The 22104-nt window shown below is 41.1% G+C and overlaps 1 protein-coding gene across 1 annotated transcript; it reads left to right on the top strand.

Annotated features, from left to right (window-relative positions):
* Nucleotides 1-235: 235 nt before the first annotated feature.
* Shisal2b (shisa like 2B) lies at nt 236-19190 on the top strand. The gene is made up of 3 exons (XM_021181116.1): nt 236-606; nt 5698-5855; nt 18421-19190. Exons 1-3 carry the CDS (start codon nt 416-418, stop codon nt 18546-18548), a joined length of 477 nt encoding a protein of 158 aa, XP_021036775.1. The 5' UTR covers nt 236-415; the 3' UTR covers nt 18549-19190.
* The last annotated feature ends 2914 nt before the right edge of the window (nt 19191-22104 follow it).

Genomic DNA, 22104 nt, shown 5'->3' with positions numbered 1-22104 from the left:
CCGTGACACTTTGGCTGTACCTGTGTAAACTGCACCCAAGGCCACCTCTGCTGTTCCCTCTACAGAGATTCTTCTGATGTGGAGTGAAGACTGCTACAGGTTGTGATGAAGAGAATGAAAGTGGAAGGGAGTCTGTAGAGAGCAAAGAAAACAGTCGGAGCTCCGGAGAGGGAGAAGAGACAGAGGGCTGGGCCATCAGAGAAAGGGACCACTCAGAGACCAGACCCAGCGGTGAGAGCAGAGCGCTCCGGCACCTTGTGGACAGCGGGAGATAGAGCGGAGAGGGCTCAGAGGCTGAGTGCCAGGCACTTGGAACCCAAATCGCAGGAGGCGCCCAAGGTTGCTTGGGCTTGGGACGAGCGCAGTCCGAGCACACATCGCTCGCACCTCAGGATCCTGCGCACGGCCGCCGGCGATGAGCCAGAGCAGCCGCCTGTGCTCGGGCTACTACAGCCTCAACCGCAGCTTCGTGGAGCCTTTCCAGTGCCCGCGGCGCGGCGATGGGGCCGCGCTGCTTTACTGCTGCGGCTTCGCAGACCTCAAGTACTGCTGCAGCGAGCCGGGCAGCTACTTCCCCTACAAGCACAGCTACATGTGGAGCCTCAGGTGGGCAGGGCAGGGCAGGGCAGGGCAGGGCAGGGCAGGGCAGGGCAGGGCAGGGCAGGGCAGGGCAGGGCAGGGCAGGGCAGGGCAGGGCAGGGCAGGGCAGGGCAGGGCAGGGCAGGGCAGGGCAGGGCAAGGCAGGGCAACGCAACCTACTCCTAGCCCTGGGAAAGTGACCAGTGGAAGACACAAAGCTGGAATCAGGGAGGTCTCCTAGCTCCCGCTGGGTTCAAGTCCTCGTGCCAAGGCGCCAGATTTCTGAATGGTTTCTGCAGGGAACCCTGGAGACAAGTGAGAACCCTGTATATATCCCAGGCTCCCCCCCCAGGGACCACTGCTTGTGAGATGAGCTGGAAGCTCTACTAACAAGACTGGAGGTTTTAATTCCTCTTCAGGTATTTGTTGATTTGGTATATTTGAATGGAAAGGACGCTTCTTTGCAACCCAGGCTGAGGCATTGGACCAGAGGAGTACTTAGAGTCACTGAGCAGCTGGGGTCTCTCTCTCTCTCTCTCTCTCTCTCTCTCTCTCTCTCTCTGTGTGTGTGTGTGTGTGTGTGTGTGTGTGTTGGCTTGAGTAGGTGCATACATACAACTGGGCTTTACAACTTGCTCTTCTCAGCGGTTAGAACAATGACACTGCACAACCGGACTGAAGGGTCCAGCACGGAAGGAAGAGCTTGAGTTGCTTTGCTTACACAGTGTGTCCTTTCTAGACACCCTTCCCTCGCAACTGAACCGTTTGACCACGGCTTGACGTCTGGTCACTTTTCAAAGACAAGCCTTTCTTGATTCTTTTTCCTAAAGCGCCCCCCCACCCCACCCCCGCTTATTTCTGTTCAGACTTTATGCTGTTTTCACAATGAAATGCTCCCTCTAGAAGACTGCAAACTTAGAAACTTTAAACTTGATTCTTTTCTTTTGTGTACAGAATGAATGGAATTTTAATATTATAGGAAAGAACTTACACTCCTAACATAAATTGTGTGTGTGAGCATGTGTGTGTGTGTGTGTGTGTGTGTGTGCGTGTGTGTAGAGGAGGGGGAGGCAGGAAGAGAGAGAGAATTAGCTAGCATGAGTTACTATCACGTCACTTTCTCATTATAATCCAGAACTAGACACACATGTCAGATCAATAGCAAACAAAGTAGGACAAAGTTGGCAGAAAGTTATGTCAACTTATTTTGTCCTCAATAGATTATTTGGGGGAAGAAAGTGATGGACTGCCCTGTTATCTGGGCTTTTCCAGACAAGCTCAGTCAGTCATTCATCTGTGAGTGTTTGAAGGTGTTGATGAGGGTAGAATTAGTGCCAACTGAGCCTGACAATGCCCAAATCAAACTCTATTGGAAATGGTGCCCAAGATCTTCAGATCTCTCTAGATGCCACAGTGACAAGCAGAAGGGGCCATTGAACCTTCCTGAGGTTTGTGAGAACACAAAGGAGGGATCAGCCTGCTGGGGTCTATCTTCATCAGGACAAAACAGATAGTCCAGTGTCAGGGGAAATAGGAAAATCACTTTAACTGGGGGCATCAGTTGGTAACATTGAACCAGGGGTTCCTGTGAATTGCTGAGCTCTGGAAACGCCACAGGAGGGTAAATTTATGAGAGCTTCATTTCTCTTCTATTCTTTGCTCTTCGATCCTAATTTAAAATACTCCAACTGTGAAACATATTACAGAAGTCAGTAGCTTTGGAACTGAGATTCCACAGCTGCTAGAGACAGGCAGCCAGAGCTACCTTGAGGCAAGGGCAGGTGCTAAGTAGGAGAATGGCTATATGGATGTGCTGACAGCTTCTCACACTTTCTAACAGTGGAATGCTAGGAAGAAGGACAATTCTCCCTTTCCAGTGTCTGCTCCATTCATTTCTTCCCTGCCCTTCTAAGACTCTAAACTCAAAGAGTCTACTTCAGTAACCTTTTCCAGGTCTTAAGAAAATGAGGCTTATTTAGCAGGGCCATCCATGAATGAATGCTGAATAAGTATTTGTTGACATGACCATCTTAAGGGACTCCTGGATCTCCATCGTTACGTGGAGGTCTTCAGGGACAAAGCAATGCTTATGTAATATGGGGCCATGGTGCTGCAGCAGAGTCAACGTGCCTTTGGGGTTTCCTCCACACTGTGGAGTCTTTTAAAGCCTCATGCCTTAAACATTCATGATGTATACGCTCCGTTTCATTAGGTTAGCACATTTTAATTTACTACGTCACTTTTTACTTTGAAAATTATTTTTCAGCAACTGGGTTTCTCATTTCAGGGATCTGTCCACATGCCTCAACTATCTGCTTTATGCACAAAATCATAGATTGCTTTCTTGCACGTCTGTGTATAGGAAAGTGAACCTAACCCTCCTGGATACAGTCTGCAGAACGCAAGGTGCAAGGGTTTTTTTTTTTTTTTTTTCTTTCTCTAATCCTATTAGAGCAATGGACAGCCAGCATGGTAGCCTCCAGGTTCAAATATATAACTCTGTTTCGATTCTGCCATACAAGTCCCCAGTCTTCCCTATATGCAGGGATGTCTGGGACAGTTAATAAATCAAGTGTGAGAATTGGAACTTTGTATCCATGTTGTCTGCAGCTCAGGAGACAAGCTCTTGTGTGCAAGCCAGTTTTATCACATCAGATCAATTGAGAATGGAGTAAACAGCCTGTCACCTTCAATACTGTTCCTTCTCCCAAAGCAGTGGCACTCCTAGTGTCCTCAATCAAACTCCCCCTTTCCCTTTTGCTAAAGTCAAGCTTGCTAGGGCCTGATCCCTGAGAGAAAGCAGAAGCCTGAAGACAAGCCAGGAAGATAATGAAGACTGAGATCATTATTTCTCAGTGATGTGCATTCCAAATTGCTACAGGCAGATCAATCATAAGTTAATTAGTATTTACTTTCATCTGTTGAATGTTTTCTATAAACTAAATACTTAAAGTGTTCACAACTGGCTGAAATCTGCTCTTGAATAGCCTAACATCTAATTATGGCTGTTTCCACATGACTCCAAAGACACAAGTCTGCGTACAGTTCAGCACAACGCTGCTTTTTCAAATCCCCTCTCTTACTTGATAGTACGAAGTGCACACGTTTATAAAAACCTACTACTTTAGTGTCTAGCCAAATGTATAACCACATATTGAATGATTACAAAGGTGATGCAGGGGAGATGACAGTTGAGGGCACATTTGACCTTTGGAGGAAGGGACATGGGCTTCTTTCCTGGTGCTAGGCAGGAAGATCTCAGACTTGAATTTCAGATGCATTCTGAAACCAGTTTTCTTTTAACTAAACTCTCTTCTCTTATGCAATGGTTGTGGCTTTGTATATCGTCAAGTCCTGCGTGGCCATGGAAGAGATAAGGTGACATGGTTCCTATCCCTGGAGCAGAGTCAGCAAGGCATGGGCCTCCATGAGTGTTGATGGTTGCTAGGCATGAGGCTTGTTTGTATAATAATGAACATGACTTACTTTATGTTCCTCCTTTAGGAATATTCTCCCTGCAAAGATTATTGAAGAACGTTCTCTCTGCTAAATTTAATGAGTCCATGATAGTCAGAGACAGCATGAGTTCAAGAGGAAAGGGTATGTCTGATGTCCGCCACAAAAGTAGTAAATGATGAGATGTTCAGGACAACCCTTAAGGCTGTGGGAAAGAACCCTGAAAACATGAATTAAAAAAAATATATAAACAGAACTTCTCAACTCTGCAAAATATAAGGATGCAGGATGAATTATATGAGGAGCGTCATGGACCTAAAAGAACAGAGACAGCCGCACTATGAGCCAGTTTGTCAGAAAGATACTAAGGAAAGATTTGGGGAGTGGAGATTATGGGGCAAGATCCCACACAGCTAAGTTTATTGTTTGTGCAAAAGTTACCAGATTCCTGAGTTCAAGGTCAGCCTGGGACAGAGCTAGTTTAGGCTCAGGATGGATGATGATCTCAGAGCCAGACCCCATCTGACTAGCTTATTGTCTGTGTTTACAAAATTAGGCAGACCTCTGAATTTACTGTTACATTTTTTAAAAATGTACTTGTCTTTTTCTAAGAATCAAGGGGCTAAGGCCATAAAATGCTGATAATCAAAAGGGAAATTGGGGTGGTTGATTGAATTGATATGTAAATAAAAGACTGGGCTATGATCTTTGAGAGCTGAGCTATCTTTTTTTTTAATTAGATATTTTCTTTATTTACATTTCAAATGTTATCCCCTTTCCTAGTTTTTCCTCTGAAAATCCCCTATCCCCGCCTCCTGCATCCCAACCCACCCACTCCCATTCCTGGTCCTGACATTCCCTATACTGGGGCATAGAACCTTCACAGGACCAAGGACCTCTCCTCCCATTGATGACCGACTAGGCCATCCTACATATATAGCTAGAGCCACAAGTTCCACCATGTGTTTGATTGTCTTTGATTGGTGGTATAGTTCCAAGGAGCTCTAGGGGTATTGGTTAGTTTATACTGATGTTCCTCCTATGGGGCTTCAGTCCCCTTCAGAGAGCTGAGCTATCTTGATGAGCTGTCTGGAGAGCCAGCAGGAGCAGAACACAAGGCTGTCAGTTTGTACCACATAATTGACTTTGAGTCATTCTTTTCATGACTCCCAAACACCCTTCCCTTAGAACCCCTCTCTAAGCTGAGGCTGTTCCTTGGCAGTATATTAATAAGTGGTGTCTTTCATAGATATCTCTAAGAGAAAAGTTTTATATTTCTGATATATGTGTTTCCTGACTCTTACAGAAGGAAGTATTTTCCTGTTTATGTTTTGCTTGCAAAATTGATCTTTCTAAGGTGTGGTATTTATCTGATTAACTTGATTCATTGGACTGAGATATTTACGAAGTTCTTAAAGACTCATGTGACCTTTGTACTATCTCATAGATGTCACACTGATATTAACATACAAATTTTAAAGATTCTTACATACTATAAACAAAATGTATCAAGAATTCAAGATGAAAATTTCGATCATGCATAGTTTATGGTAAGACAGAATTTGGTTATGAATTAATGAGAACAAGAATGAACAGTGAATTCTTCGTTCCAGTTTGCCTGTGTGGCAGTTTGGATGACATGACTTCTTTCTGTTTCCCCAGTATTGGTGCTCTGATTGGATTGGGAATCGCTGCCCTTGTCTTACTTGCCTTTATCATCAGTGTCTGTGTCCTTTGCTACTTATTTCTGTACACAAAACCTCAAAGATTAGACAATGGCCTTAAACTTCAGCACCTAGAGACATCTTCTACTCTAGAAGGTAAGCTAAATTTGTTGTTTGTAGTTAACTACCTGTACCATAGCCAAAAGAATAACTCTAAGATGGGCAACAGGTCACACTGTTCAAAATGAATCTTGTTTAAAGATTCACCTTACAATGTATCCTCGCAAGAATTCACACTGAACCAGTTTTAAGTGACAGGATATTGTCGGGAAATAGTATTCAATGGAAACTATCAGAGTATAAACGCCCTCAGGGACATCTTATTTCATATATGTAATTCCGGTTTACTTATCAATAATTAATCCTCTTGTAACATTAAAGTTTGATGTTCTTGTGGAACCAAGGAAGTCAAATACACAAAACAACAAAACTCCCAACAGGATGCTCTTGGTATTTTATTCTGGACTGGTCAGTCAATTGTCCAACTGGTACCTAGTATGAAGAATCAAGGGGGAATCTAAAAGAATTCAGAGGTGCTTTAAAAAAATCTGAAAAACAAATAGACTGTTCTCTGCTGTTGAGTAGCCTACAAACTAATTAATGCTATTGGTGTATGTGTATGTGTAAGGTGTAACTATAAAGTAGAAAGAGATTTTTAGGCATAATTTATACAGAGATTCCTCTGTGTCTCCTTATTGCCTCATTTATAAAGTAGTATACAGATATTGTTGTTGTCATTATAAACTATCAAAATTTTGTGGAAACTGATTTCCATTAGGGTATTAGGAAACACTAATCTTAAATGTTGACATGTGTATATTCAGAATATATATTAAAGAACATGTAGGTAAATACACACACACACACACACACAGGACCTATGTTGCCATTTTTAGAATAGCATAGAGTGTTTATTGCTCCCATTTAAAAAGAAAAGGAAAATCTTTTAAAAATTATTTTAGCTGAAGATAGAATCTGTCATGTTTATGAAGTCCCTGCCTTGTGATCTTGTCAAATATGTCACCCTCACCAAGTGCCTGCATTAGATCGAGTCTCCTCTGGGGAGAAAGAAGAATCCTGCCCCACCCCCCACCCCCCATCCCCCAGCCGTGGTACGGCAAGATGGATCCCTCTGGAGTTCTCTTCCCAAAGCACTGGGATCAAGGGGCCAAATTGACAGGCTCAGAGCTGAATTTAGTCCAGGCAGCTTTGACCCAGTTTCTCCATGAGCACAATCATGTATGTGATTGATTGGTGGTTATCACATAATTAGACTGTAAAGGTAGTTATTGTCTCATTTGCTTAGATGATTTTAAACCATGGTTCCGATTTTTTTCGATGCCCAAGAATCACCTAGGTACCTTGTTACCAACGCAGCTTCTCTGCCCCTGGACCTTCCTCTTCCTCTGCTCCTGCCTACTGTCCACAGAGCAGTCCTAGTGAGCCTGTGTCTTAGTCAGGGTTTCTTTTCCTGCACAAACATCATGACCAAGAAGCAAGTTGGGGAGGAAAGGGTTTATTCAACTTACACTTCCACACTGCTGTTATTACCAAAGAAAGTTAGGACTGGAACTCAAGCAGGTCAGGAATCAGGAGCTGATGCAGAAGCCATGGAGGGGTGTTTCTTACTGGCTTGCTTCCCCTGGCTTGCTCAGCCTGCTCTCTTATAGAACCAAGACTACCAGCCCAGAGATGGCACCACCCATAAGGGGATCTCCCCCTTGATCACTAATTGAGAAAATGCCCCACAGCTGGATCTCATGGAGGCATTTCCCCAACTGAAGCTCCTTTCTCTGTGATAATTCCAGCCTGTGTCAAGTTGACACAAAACTAGCCAGTACAGCCTGTTAAAATCTAAGTTACCCTTCAAATTCAAATATTCCCCCAGCCCTCTCAACTGATAGAACTCTTTGCAGTGGCCTTTTGTGGTCTACCCTCTAGGTCTTTTTTTTTTTTTTTCCTAATCTCTTTTGCCAACTGACCTCAGCCCCTTTGCCATTCTTTAAGATTTTCAGTCAGGGCCCAGGTGTGTGCTACCACCATTTCCTCAGACTGCTTTGTGACTTACAGTGTTTTTAACTCTTTCCTGAGAAATTCTCCCTGTGGGAGTTCCTCCTTACCTGCATTCTTAAGGCTTCTTCCATTCTTCCTACTCAATTTCCCCCCAAGCATTTACCACTAACATGCAATGCAGTTGACTTAACTAGTATCTAGTTACTTATCTCTCTGTTATCTATAACTTTTCTACACTCTAAAACCTGAGTTCCAGCAAAGTAATTTTTTTTGCCACATTTATTCACTGTGATATGCCTGATGATTATAATGCTCAAACATTTCTGGATTAAATTAACGTGACTAGTCCTACATCTTTACTGATCTCAGGAATGTATTTTGTGAAACACAGATCAGGTCTAGTCACTGCTGCAGTCATCCAGTGTGCATTGAGTGTGTCTTCTATATAATACTCTGTGATAAATAAAAGTGGTTACTTTTTCTGGTTTAGCTCAAGGAAAAATGCAAAACTCTGTTTCATGTTTGCTCTGTGAATCCAGAATCCAGAAGCATGCCAATTCAGATTTGGCTTTTTTTTTTTTTTTTTTTTTTTTTTTTTTTTTTTTGGACAAAGCCTTTTAATGAAGTTAAAACGTAATGCAGTTAACTTTAATAAAGTTAGATGAGACTGCTTTCTTGCAATGAAATATCCCCACTTTGTTCTTCACAAAAATATATGTGCCAGGGTAGGAAAGTTAATTTAATATACCTGTCCTGAGTCTGGTACATACATACATACATACATACATATATAAATACATACACACACACATACACACACATATATATAAGCATATATTATATATTAGAAAACAGCATATAGAATGTAAAGTAACCAGTTCCTTACTGTTGCTTTCAAAGGAGGTAATTTTGGTTTTGTGGGTTGGTTTTTTTTTTTTTTTTTTTTTAAATCACAATTCAGGGCACAAAATAAGAAATCTATATGCTGTTGGAAATGGGTTCCTCCTGAACCCTTTGAAGTGAAAATTAATCATTGTTCACTTTGTTAAATATTAGTCTTCCATTTCAGTGTTTCCACCACCTAACAAGTGATACCTTGTTCAAGCCATGGGAAAGACAAGCTAAGAATATTATGACATTTAAGGAGAGTGTTAAGGGTTGTAGGCATAGGAATTGTTTCCATGATTAATTAGGTGTGTAAATTGTACATCTGAGGAAAGTTGATCTCACCCATTAGAACCCTTTTCTTTCAACATTATCTCTTAAAAATTCATCTCACATTATTTTAATTTCTTAAAATTATTTATTTTCTGAGATTAAAATTACGTAATTTCCCTTCCCTTTCCTCCCACTACTCCTCCTTGCTCCCTTTCAAACTCATGTCCTCTTTCTTCATTGATTGTTCTCACAATGTTGTTACACACACACACACACACACACACACATGCTTGCATGCACACTCCTAAATCTTTAAGTATAACCTGCTCAGTCTGTATAATGTTACATGTATGTATGTTTTCAGGGATGAACATTTGGCATTAGATAACCAATTGGTGTGTTCTTCCCTGGAGAAGACTATTTAGATTAATTTTCTTTTTTTTTTTCATTTATCACCAATTTTTATTTGGTTGTCTTCACATACAGCATAAACAGGAAAAAAAGTTTTAAGAAGTCTAATGTAACCTAGGAGATAGCAAGCAGTTTCAGAGCACATCAGGAGTGTCGAAACACAGACTTTCTGCTACATGGAAAGATGACAACATAGTTACATAGCTGAGGACTCTAAGAAAACAGTGAATTTCTCCTGCCTGAGAGGCAGGGGCAATAGGACATTCTGTTGGAAAGTCTGATTAATTTTAGATTAATTTAGATTAATTTTCATAATGGAGATTGTTTTCATTACAGGCAATTTGAATGGGTAGGAGGAAGTGTGTTCTTAACAATGGATATAGGGTTCTGAGTCTTTTCTTTTCTGTAGATTATGTCGGTGTAGGTCTAAAATAGGCTAATTACAGATTACTGCCAGGATTTTTCCTATTCTATTGTATTTCAATTTTAGTTTTTGTTTTGTTTTGTTTTGTTTTTCGAGACAGGGTTTCTCTGTATAGCCCTGGCTGTCCTGGAACTCACATTGTAGACCAGGCTGGCCTCGAACTCAGAAATCTGCCTGTCTCTGCCTCCCAAGTGCTGAGATTAAAGGCGTGCACCCCCACCGCCCAGTTGTATTTCAATTTTAAATGTATACAGCTTAGGGTTTTACAGTCTTTGAAACTGATCTTAGAAAGGCAGGTAGGTCTCTTCTGGCCAGGGCTACAGATGTTAGTGGCATAAACTTTGCTGCCCGTGCTGTACAGAACTCCTCTTGCTGAGCAATTGATGGACTTTTAAGTTGTATCTTGTGGCTGTTCTCTTCTTTTAACACTGTTATGTTTGGGGATTATGCACATTTCAAATAGCAGTATTTGGAAGAGCACTGTGGCTTGTATTGCTTTTGCCTCAGACAGGAAGTTCCCAAGCAAAAGATGGCTGTGTGCAGACAGTCCTAAGGGTGAGGGCTCATCCAAGGCTGTGGGAGAATAATCATGGTTAATGGTGGCACAGTCAGAGACGATGCCCGTAGGTCTCCACGTTTCAAATGTTTCCATAGTGAGGTGCTTCTGGGCATATCAGAGAAGAAGTCAAGGCTTCAGCAGTCTCAGGACTACAGTGGGAAAGGTCTACTGTAAGCCTTGTGAGCTTTCGCACTGAATTCTCTCTCATTTTGCTTTTAAATGTGATGGGAATTTTCAACTGACTGCATAGTGTGATGTGTATTCTGCTCTGATAATGACAACTGTGACCCACATCCAAGTAAAACTGCTGCTTCAGGAAGATAAAGCAAAACCTCCCGAGGCTCTGAGCAGGTCCTGTGGAGGGGGGCGGGTGATGATCAATGTCAGGGACTCAAGAGAAGTAGTGTTCCTGATGAAAATTAGAAAGTCACTGTTAGAAAAATGACTAGGAAGAAATAATAAAATGGGATAGGAACAAAAAACACCCTCAAGTTGGAACTTGGTGCTTGACTTGGAAAGGTGGAAAGTAGAAATGAAAAGGGAGAGGTAAATTGGCAGTAAGACACAGCTACCTAGGTGAAAAACAAAACTGCGTATACAATACAGAGAAAGTAAATTGGAAACAAAATCACAGAATCATTTACTGTGCCTATGTGCAAATTGAGTCTTTGACTTGAAATGGTCTTGTGTTTCTTCTTAAAAGATGCTCTCAGTTCCTCAGAAGGTAAGGTTTTTCTCTCTGCTCATGTTCATTGTAGAAACACTGAAAATACTGAGAGACAAATGCTCTCAGCACAAGAGTGGAAGATGTCAGCACTGCGGTCTGCATCCTGCAGGGAGATTTTTCTATATATACATATATCACATAAAGCAAATTGGGAAGCAGGGGGCGTGGCAGCCTTTGTCTGTGATCCCAGCACTCAGAAGGGTAAGGCAGGATTGGCATAAGTTTGAGGCAAGCCTAGGTTATATAATGGGGATGTGTCTGTCTGTCTTATCTATCTAGCATCTGTCTGTTTGTTTAGCATCTGTCTGTCTGCCTGTCTCTGTCCTTCCTGCTCCCTTCCCCCTGTCTCTTTTAAGAAAACAAAACAGAATTGCTGTCTTTCTTTGCCAATGAATGAGCTCTCTGTCATCATTTAACCCATTTCTTACTTCACACAGTGCTGTGGCTTTTACTGTTGGTATCATTTCACTCTCAGAGAGAAGAGTTCCATGGAGTCTATGAAGCATTTGTATATCTCTCGGCAGGTTAACTGACTCTTTTCACTCTTTTGCTTCATTGGTTCTATCGTTGGTACTTTCTGCATGTTCTCTGAGTGGCATGACTTTTAAACTATAAAACCCATAGCACTTCCTAGGAACAAAAGATCCTTCCTCTTGTGTGAACCCTGTCCACATGTCCAAGCTAGCCACCACAACACTCGTGCAGCAACATACACTCTGGGGTGTATATTAATGCTTCCCAATCTCCATAGTTAATTTTTCTAATCATGGATCTGGCCCAGAATTACATTTTTATAGTTTTATTTCTTCTTTCCTTGATCCTAATTCTCAGCCTTTCTTTTTCTTTTATGCCCCCTGGCAGTTTTGAAGAGAAAAAGCCAGATATTTTGTGCAGTGTTCCTCAATTTCTGTTTGTCTGTTTTCTCTTTTACAGGAACGCACAGAAGTTATAGTATCAAAGTACCCCAGGCAGCAGAGATTTTTAGTTGGCCTGATTATTAGTGCTATTAACTTGATTGCAGGGAGATCTCTGAAACCATGAAAATATTCTTTTCTTCTGTAAATTCTCACCCAGCCACTGATTTTTTTGACAACTGTTATTATGATATTTGTAAATGACAATTTTCCAACCTCTTACGGCTTTAAAATTTATTTCACTGCTCTGCTGTTTATCTTAGTCCTTTGTGTCACTGAAACAAAATAGTTTAGACTATAAAATTTGTAAAGAAAAGAAGTTACTTTTTACAATCCCAGAGGCTGGGAAGTCTAAGATAAGACGGCAGTGGATTCGGCACTGGGTGAGAGCTGCTGTCTGCTTCTGAGATGGTGCATGCCATGATGCTGAGTCTCCTTGTGGAGCAGGGAGAGAGTGGGCAAGAAGCAGCTAGCTAGTTCCCTCCACCCTTTCTGTAGGAATTCTAACTCCACCCAGAAGGTGAGAACTCTTATGGTCTCACCACATTCTAAGCTCCTCAACTCTACTATAACTTTTCAGTTTAATTTCATTTGACTTTTAGAGGAACACATGAACTCTAACCATAGGATTGGGATGGTCTATTCATTATAATCTCAGTATGGTCTCTTGGATTTTAAAACATTATTATGACTGTTTATTCTGATCCATGAATGATCTTATAATGGTCAGTGGACAATTTTTAATTTTTAATTTTTTTATGAGTATATATGTGTTTGTGTGTGCAGTGTATACGCATTGCATACAGAAGCCAGGAGAAGACATCTTCTGTGTCCGTCCTGCTGTATCTGGGTCTGTGTTACTTCCTTGGATAATGGTGTATCACTGATGCTACAGTTAGGCAGCATGTTGGCCAGGAGGCTCAAGTGATCCTCCAGCTCCATCCTCTCCAGTGCTGAGAGCACAAGCATATGCAGGACCTTGGCGTACGTGAACACTGGGATCCACACTCACATCCTTATGATTGCACGGGAAGCACTCCTGCCACTAAGCCATCTCTCCTTCCACTGAGCAAACTCTCTTAAACTGTATCCAATGCCCACTTGAAATTTGCCCATCACTTTGGGAGCACCTTTTTGTTCCCCTCCAGGAAACACACACACACACACACACACACGTACACACACGTACACACACACACACACACGTACACACACACACACAAAATTTCACTTGGTAACAATGTTTAGAAATCAAGTATAGATTAAAGTAAAAACAATCTAAGCTTGTCCTTGACTAGCTTACTAATAAATGAGACTCAGGTTGTGGTTATTTTGTTTGCCTTTGACAATTACTGGGGTGGGGGTGGTCACCCCTAATCCACTCTTCTAACTGCAGGCCAGGCTACCTTCCCAGTTATACCCCAGATACTTGCTGTTTCTCCTGGCCATGTGCTCATGGTTTCTCTCCCTGCATGGCAGCTTCCTCCTCCCTCCCCTTCCACCTGTCCCTCCTCTTCCAACCAGGTCACTTTAAACTCACCTTCCTCTAATCTTTCCAGTAATTGGCTATAACCAATTTTATTTAACCAATAGTTTTAAAATCAAGGAACAAGGTTTGCACAACAAAAGCCTAGACCTTCGGGTATAGAATTTAGTATTACAATACATAGCATCGGACAGTAGATACACCATACTTAATTAAGTTACTTCCACTTACTAACTTCCACTTCTACCATTATCTTACAGATACATTGAACACATAAATATTTTGCTTAGCATAAATCCTTAGCAGAAACCCCTGCTCTGAGTGCTCACACATATCAAAAGCTGTGAGTATATTTACTATCTGCCCTCCAGAAAAATTACTACTCATATTTACGTACTTTTCCACAATCTCTGTGTCCTTTGGGATTATTATTTAAAAGTATCTATTTTACTAATTCCATAAAAAATAGTATTTTTTTCAAATCTATCTAATCAGATATTCTTACTATTATTTTTTTGTAGTGTACTACTTACTTTTTATACATTTTCTATGAGGGTGTTCATTTTTTCATAGACTGCAGGGGTTTTTTTTTCCTACTGTTTTTATATACTTAAACCTTTCATAACTTTCTAGAAGTGAAGTAAAAAAAAAAATCTGCCTTTTTTATTTTCCAGATGAGTCAGTTGTCCAATATCTATTAGTTAATCTATCTTTCCGTTGTCAACCTAAATAGTGGTTTGTCACAAATTGTTACATGTACTAAGGTCTGTTTTTAGACTGTGTTCTGTTCAGTTATTCATTCTGATTATTCTTGTTGTGATAGACTTTAAAGTTACTGCTGTTACATTATTTTAGCATCAAGGCCCTGTCTCCTTCTTACCATTAAGCTTCTTTTAAGAACATCTTGGCCTTTTGTGTGCAATGCTTCTTAAGTTTCCAAATGAACTTTTGAATCACACTCTTAAAATTTTTACAACCGTCAAGTGATATTTTGATGGTTTTATAGTAAATTTATAGATAACTTTGGGAGCCACTTTACTAAATACTTAATACTCAGAAAAAAAATGCTGAAAACTCATTAAATTGTACTGCTGACTCTACTTGGCAGTATTTTATTTCACAAAAGCTTTTAAAGAATTCATTGTGGTAGTCATAGAAAATAGAATAATTTAGATACACTGTCATAAAAAGCTACTCACTCATGGAGACTCAATTGATGAGGAACTTCCTTGATCATGCTGGCCTGCAGACATGTCTCTGAGAAACTGTCTTGGCTATTGATGACTGTGGGAGGGCCCAGCCCACTGTTGGCAGCACCATTCCTAGGCAGGTCAGCCTGGGCAAACGAGATAGTGGTGCATGAGCCAGGGAGTGAGCCAGCGAGCAGCCTTACTCCACGGATTCTGCCTTGAGTTCCTACACTGACTTCCCTCAGTGATGAAACTGTAAGTATGAACCAAATAAATCCTTTTATTCTCAAGTTGCCTTTGATCAGGTCAGTTGTTGTTTACCACAGCAACAGAAAACAAAGTAGGTCAGTAGGTCAAGGCACTGGCTGCTGAGCCTGAGGACCTGAGTTAGATCTCAGAATACACACAGTGGGAGGAGAGACACATCTCCCACAAGTTTGCCTCTAAATACACACACACACACACACACACACACACACACACACACACACACACACACACACACACACAAATGTAAATTTAAAAGAATATTTAAGCTTCTCCTGGGTTCTAAAAAGGATCTTTCAATTTAAGACATCAATCGGAGAGTTCCTAAGGATGTTTTAGTTAGAACGCAGAGAACCAAATTACTTAACAGACAGCAGCATTTGTGAGTGCTAAATGTGCCCTTTAGAGTACAAGGTCAAGCAGCCAAAGCTGAAACCAGAAACAGGAAGCAAAACAGAAGTCAGTCTTTCATCCTTAAATACTCAGAGATTTAGTAGAGATTAGCCAGGCTTGGCTGCACAGGCCTTTAATCCCTGGACACTGAGGCAGGAGGAACCTAAGTTCCAGGCCCAAGTCAGCCTAAGTCATAGTGAGACTGTTTCAAAAATCAAAACAAACACCACCACAAAACAACAACAAAACAAGTCGGGCAGTGGTGGTGCTTGCCTTTAATCCTGGCACTTGGGAGGTAGAGACAGGCAGATCTCTGAGTTTGAGGCCAACCTGGTCTACAGAGTGAGTTCCAGGATAACCCAGGCCACACAGGGAAACCCTGTTTCAAAAAAAATACCAAAAAGAGAAGAGAAAAACAACAACAACAACATGACTTTGAGTGTAGATTCAAAGATTGTTCCCCAAAGCTATCCAGCTAGGTCAGCAGCTGGAAGCTGCTTAGGGCTCCAGGGTGGCAGGGCAGATGCTAAATTATACTAAGCAGGATTGATAACAGCAAGAAAGATCCATCACAATTCTGCCCGGTAGGTGTGGCCAGGAGACAAAGACCTGTGACTCTATTTTCCTGTTTTGAGATGGCTGCCAAGATCCAATTTCACCCTTACACGGTAAGTTTGACCCCGAGGACCAGTTCTGAAGTAAACACAAGTTTAGCTGTTATCAGAACAAGCAGGTTATCATAGCTGCAAAAAGAGCAGGTATAATTTTGTTTGATAAACTGGATTTAAATTGGCCAAAGGCCAAAAGTTTTAAGTGCCAGCCTATCATGTCCAGGATTAAAGGAAGGCTAAGATGTACATATAATGTCCAGACTAAAATAAAGTCAGGATGCTCACACGAAAGCTCAGTACAAGGGACTGAAGGGAAGAACTGTGCTGGTGGATGTTGGCAATTTGTAGTCAACTAAAGAAACAGGAATTAATAAGAAAACCTTTCTGTGCGTAGCAAATCCTCCGCACTTCAATGGCATTACAGATTTCTTACTTAAAATCAAATCCGTGTTGTAGCTATGTGATAGAAGGTCTTATCCCTACTTGGATGGATAAGAAATTTGTTTCTATGATAGGAACACTAGGAAAAGCAGGCGAGGGCTTCTCTTAAAATGGTCCCCAGGGGACGTTAGGGGACTCTGCCCTCACTGGGGCTCTACCGGTTGTCATCTATATCTCCAATTACTTTAACTTTGCTGGAGGGAATCCATTGAAAGTGTTTTTGGGCTCCCCCCACCCCCCAATCCCAGATTCTGGATCGTTCATCAGGTGTTTACAACCAATCTTTTCTCATTCGAATAGGAAATTGCTGTGTTAGGGGTAATCACTTTGGTTTTCAAAGCCAACCTAGGAAATAGTCTTGATAAGCTAACGCCTTTGGAAGGATCTGAAAGCCAAGTAGGTAATGAGCCAGGGCTGGCAAGTCAGGGCTCTCACAGAGCTGTGGACAGACACAGAATTTTTAACACTGGAATGTATTTTCATACCTTGTACAAGTCAGAAAGCGGTAGGCAGTTTCCATGAATTCTTCCAGCGTTTGCCACAGATGTGTATAATGGAAATGAAAGCTGCCAGAATAGAGACAACTCCAAGCATCCAAATGGCTAGGTTAGCAAATAACACCCTGAGGTTCCCCTTTGCTGTAAAGAACACAAAACACAGCTCTCTGTGCTGAAGCAGAGAGCAGTTTTGAAAGTTTAATTCAAATATTATAAGTGGAAGTATGTGAGCATCGCAGGAGTCAATAAATCAGCATTAGGTTTGAAGTTTTCAGATGCCCCCCTCCCCCATCAAAACCTTTGTGTCCTAAATAAACGCTTGTATAAGATACAAGCCCAGTAACAACCTACAGAAGGACAATCCACTTCTTCCTTTGTTAGTTTAAGGGCTAGTGAGGGAAGACTGCACATTCCCCAGCCCTGGCTTAGGATGGACTTACATGCAGTGTGTGAACTGGATTGTGGAATGAATGTGCTCTTTAAAACCCTTCCCACTTCCTCTCTTTAAGTTTAGTATCACAACTGCAAGTTCCAAAGACCAAATACCCCTTGTGAATTCAACAATGTATAAGACAGGATACATAAGAAGGGATAAAATCATTTAAGAAACATGAACTAATTGAATGGCTAAAATTAAAGAAATAATAATATTATTTTAGGACAATTAAGTACTTAAAATATCAATTGAGTAATAATGTAAAATAGTAATAAATTGATCCATTAATAAGCACAGTAGGTAGTGTTTAAAACTCTATCATGACACATATTAATTAGATATGATAAGACATGGAGACAAGCAATATATTCCACTGTAGGATTGAAGGAGCAGAAGAGGTTTGCAACCTCACAGGAAGAACAACAGTATCAACCAACCGTACCCCACAGAGCTCCCAGGGATTAAGCCAACAACTGCATATGAAGCAGAGGATGTCCTTGTCTGGTATTAATGGGATGAGAGGCCCTTGGTCCTGTGAAGGCTCATGTCCCAGTGTAGGGGAATGCCAGGATGATGAGTCAGGAGTGAGTAGATGGGTGGGTGAGCATCATCATAGAAGCAGAGGGAGGGGGATGAGATGAGGGGTTTGTGGAGGGGAGTCTGGGAAAGGGGATGACATTTGAAATGTAAATAAAGAAAGTATCCAATAAAAAAAAAAAACCAAATAGAAAACCTCACATCCAAATTGCTTATGGTGGCAAAGCCTTCAGTGTCTTAAAATTATTATGATTAGCTTTAATGCAGTCTACTTACTAGTTATATGTAGAGTAGGGAGTCACACTTTGAGTGACCCTGAAATTGTTAACACCTTGTGAAATCTGTGCTTTCTCACAGAGGCCCGGAGAAAGAGTATAGCAATGAAATTTGTACCCCTGTGATGGAATATCTCCTTTCACTTTCACAATGCATGGCTCAAAATCATCCTGAATGGATTTGGTTCTCACTCATCTATATAACATTTTCAGGACATCCTATTTTCCATACTATTATAACAATTCGAGCACAAACTTTGAAAAGACAAATTTTATGTCGTAAGTTTGATTAATTATTTCATTTGGTCTTGTGTATTTCCAGGCAACATAAACAGAAAAGCCAAAGGCCTCAATGCAGTATCAAATTCAACAAATGAGACCTTCTATGAAGCTGATGATGGGACTCAAGAGAAAACAATGGATATAACACAAATCAATATTGCCTGTTAGTTAAAATCCCTGTTTTGAAAGTTTACCTGAGAGAGGGAGCATTAAGAATGAAAAAAAAATACAAAAAAGTTAAATAAAAATAAAGAATGCATTTTATTTGTGGATTTGTTTTGTTTGTTACGGTTTTTGTTGTTGTTTTAAATATAGACTTTATATACATAGCCTTGACCATCCTGGAACTCACTATGCAGACTGGGCCTCCTGAGTGCTGAGATTTAAGGTCTGGCCCACCACACCCGGCAAGAACACATTTTAGATCAGCTGCTAACATCACTTTCCCCATATTTGTCACTCACAAAGCAAGGCCAGCTGCAGTTTTAGTTAATTCATTTATTAGACACTCACTAAGGTTCTGTTGTTTATGGGTAGAAGTTTACTGTGTCAAGTTTCTGTACAGCATGAAGCTTTGCTTTTCTATCAAAATAAAGAGTTTAGCAACGGTGGAGAGACAAACCAATCACAGTGAAGCACAATAAGTGGGTTTGTTTCATTACCAACATTTCACAATCATTTAATACAGGATGTTACTGTTAATTCTGGGAAAGTAAACCTGGTGGCTGGTCTTGTCTCAAGTCTCTTAGAAATCAATGTTTCTGAGAATTTTTGTGTGTGAAACAAAAATATATTACCTTCATAAAAGTTACTTTTCAATGGCAAATGTATCACTGAATTATCTGTGCAATGGGTACTTGCTGTATTTCATATAATAGACAATGAAGAATGTCTGTAATGAAAGTTATAAAAGAAATCTGAATGTCACCAGCAGGCTCAGCTGGCACCGTGGACACACTCCCTGCTGTGGTTGCTTATCTCTGGGTTACATCCTGGAGGTTAGTTACTCCCTGTCTTGGGTCATCTCGTGCTTCTCTCTGTAACTTACAAGCAGCAGGTGCCTCATCAATTGACATAAAATCAGCCTTCTTGTGGCTCAGCTGATACACTGAGAAAGTATATCAGTAAGTCATATTCCAAATGACTTACTTAGTTATCATAAGTACTCAAGTGTAGTTCCATCTAATGCTACCAGAGAGCACAGTGATAGTCAACCTGTGTCGTGACCCCTCTGCAGGACAAATGACCTTTCACAGTGGTTACCTAAGGCCATCCACCAGGAAACACAGATATTTACATCACAATTCATAACAGTAGCAAAATTACAGCTATGATGTAACAATGAAAATAAGCTTATGGTTGGGGGTCACCACAGCATGAGGGACTGTAGCATGAGAAGGGTTGAGAACCACACATCTAACATGAAAAGAGAGTTTCTACAGTGTATATCTCAAAAGGATTTTTTTTCATAAATATATCTATATTAGAATATAGGCATAGTTTTAAAAACAAAATTTAATAGAAAATTCAGTAGAAAAAGGCAACAACTTAGAGCATGTTTCACTACACACACTGGCTTTGGGGAAGGTTTCAGCAGCTGGGGGACATGTCTTTCAAAATGTGCTGAACATGGCTTCTTTGGTCTGATAGCAAGAAGAAATGCCTCATTATTCCTGTGCGTGCAAAGCTCAGGGGTAGCAACTTTTCATCATGTCTACCATAATTATGGCTTTCTCATAGACTAGCATAGTTTAGGGTTTGAGGTAATAGGAATGTTCTCTTTATCTGTAGCATGGTATGATTGCTACCAACGTAAGCGTATACTGGGCACCTAAAATGTGGCTGATGTAACAGAGATGATATGTTTATTTCCTGGATTTTATTTAATGATTACATTTAATACTGACCAGAGTCCCAGGTCATCACCATAATACCTGCTACTTGAGTTATATTTTCCGTTCAAGTAGGACAGTTTTGCAAGGCTCAAATATTAAAATGCTAGTGTGTACATGAAGTTTAAAAGTTAGGATATTTTTAGTTATAAAAATGACTTTTTTTGAGATCAGAAAAGCAAAGAGAGTTTATTTTGGGCCGACTCAGAGCTTTCATGGAGACTTTAATCTTTTCAAGTAGTTTTTTGTTTTTAATTACATATTGGCTTTTTGAAACAGGGTTTCTTTGTATGTAGCCCTGGCTGCCTTGTAACTCACTATATAGACCAGGCTGGCCTCTAACCCACAGAGAACTTGCCTCATCTGGGGCCTCTTTTAAATGGCTGGTGGCTCATGCCTTTTAATCCCAGCACTCAGGAGGCAGAAGCAAGCAGATCTCTGTGATCCTGAGGCCAGCCTAATCTAGAGAGGGAGTTTGAGTTTCGGGACAGCCAGAAAATGTGCCACCCTGACACACAGGTGTTAGTATATTACTAGATCAGCTCCGGTGGGCATCTAGGTGGGGAATGCTCAGTGGAGGCATGGGTACAGCTCTACTATCCTTGCCAAAAGGCAAGAGAAAGGAGGCACCATAAAAGGCATGGAAAAGAGGAAATTAAGGTCGGAGCCCACACTCTCCCTATCTGTGGGGAAGGCAAAATGGAGTCGCACATGGCTGTCTATATGCCATAAATAGTGTCCAAGGAGACGGACCCTGGACCTCTGCTGTGCTGGGCACTTTCAGATCAGAGTCTGAGTTGAAGGGAGAGGCATGAGTGAGGTCAAAAGACCCTGGCCTTAGCAACTGGGGTCATTGTCACCTCTGTTCTTAAGGCAAAGTTTGAAACCTAGGATGCTGCACAGCCTCACCTGCAAAGGCAGCTCATATCTACCGCTATTGGAGGGATGCGTATGAAACTATGAAATGGTGGTATTTCAAAAATTGATCAGAATATTAAAAGCAAGCCTTAATTTCATTAAAGCACAGTCTATACGCTGGAAAATATGTTTGGGTTTCACCAATGCTAACACAGTGAGAGTTTTAAGCCTGTTCAGAATAAGATGAAGCAAGCCCCCCTTTGAAAAAAGTGTGCATGTGTATAAATTCTGAGATTTATCTGATGGTACAGTAAGGCATTTTTAGTTTTTATTTTGGTTCTAGAAAATACAAGCTATTGTATAATTTATAAACAACAGAGCATAAGATGCTCAAACTATCTTCTATGTAGACTACTAATGACAGCATTTTTATCTTTAAAAAACTGTAGAACAGGAGCACAAAACAGATGAGACCAAACCCAAGTAAACACCATTTTCCTTCCTTAAAACTCTCATGGCTTAGAGTTAAATGTTAGCTTGCAAACATGGAGCCTAAGGCTCCCTTCACTTGGTTGCAGGAACCTGAAACGGTGTCTCCTCACCGTTTATGTGGAATTTATGCTCTGAATTTCACAGATAGACCAGCCACACCAAGCTTCCACTCTTTCAGGCACACTGTTCATTTCCAGCTCATCACCCTCTTTCTTGTCAGCACTCACTCAAGTCAAGAAGAGCCCAGACTCCTCTCATCAACGCTAAGAACATCCAATTCAGGTGTTATGTTCTCCCACTAGCTCCTCTAACTGATGCCAACTAGTTAGGCAGCATCTGTATTTCTTTACAAGAATCTTCCGAGTCCACATGGGTGTGGTTCTGGTGGCCCTCCCACCAGCCAGAATGTGAGCACTTCAGGGGAGCAGATGGGCCGTCTACAGCTGCTGGTAAGAACTCTGCCACCAACTTCAAGGCTGAGG

The sequence above is a fragment of the Mus caroli genome, chromosome 13, assembly GCF_900094665.2.
Source record: "Mus caroli chromosome 13, CAROLI_EIJ_v1.1, whole genome shotgun sequence".
NCBI lineage: Eukaryota > Metazoa > Chordata > Mammalia > Rodentia > Muridae > Mus > Mus caroli.
The sequence above is the reverse complement of the archived record's forward strand: the minus strand, read 5'-3'. Positions and strand labels throughout refer to the sequence as shown.

What these genes read in the sequence shown, in the direction of transcription:
- Shisal2b (XM_021181116.1), top strand. Translation starts at nt 416, where the DNA reads ATGAGCCAGAGCAGCCGCCTGTGCTCGGGCTACTACAGCCTCAACCGC. An exon ending in AGCTACATGTGGAGCCTCAG is followed by an intron (nt 607 to 5,697) that starts GTGGGCAGGGCA and finishes CTGTTTCCCCAG; the next exon opens with TATTGGTGCTCTGATTGGAT. An exon ending in GACATCTTCTACTCTAGAAG is followed by an intron (nt 5,856 to 18,420) that starts GTAAGCTAAATT and finishes GTGTATTTCCAG; the next exon opens with GCAACATAAACAGAAAAGCC.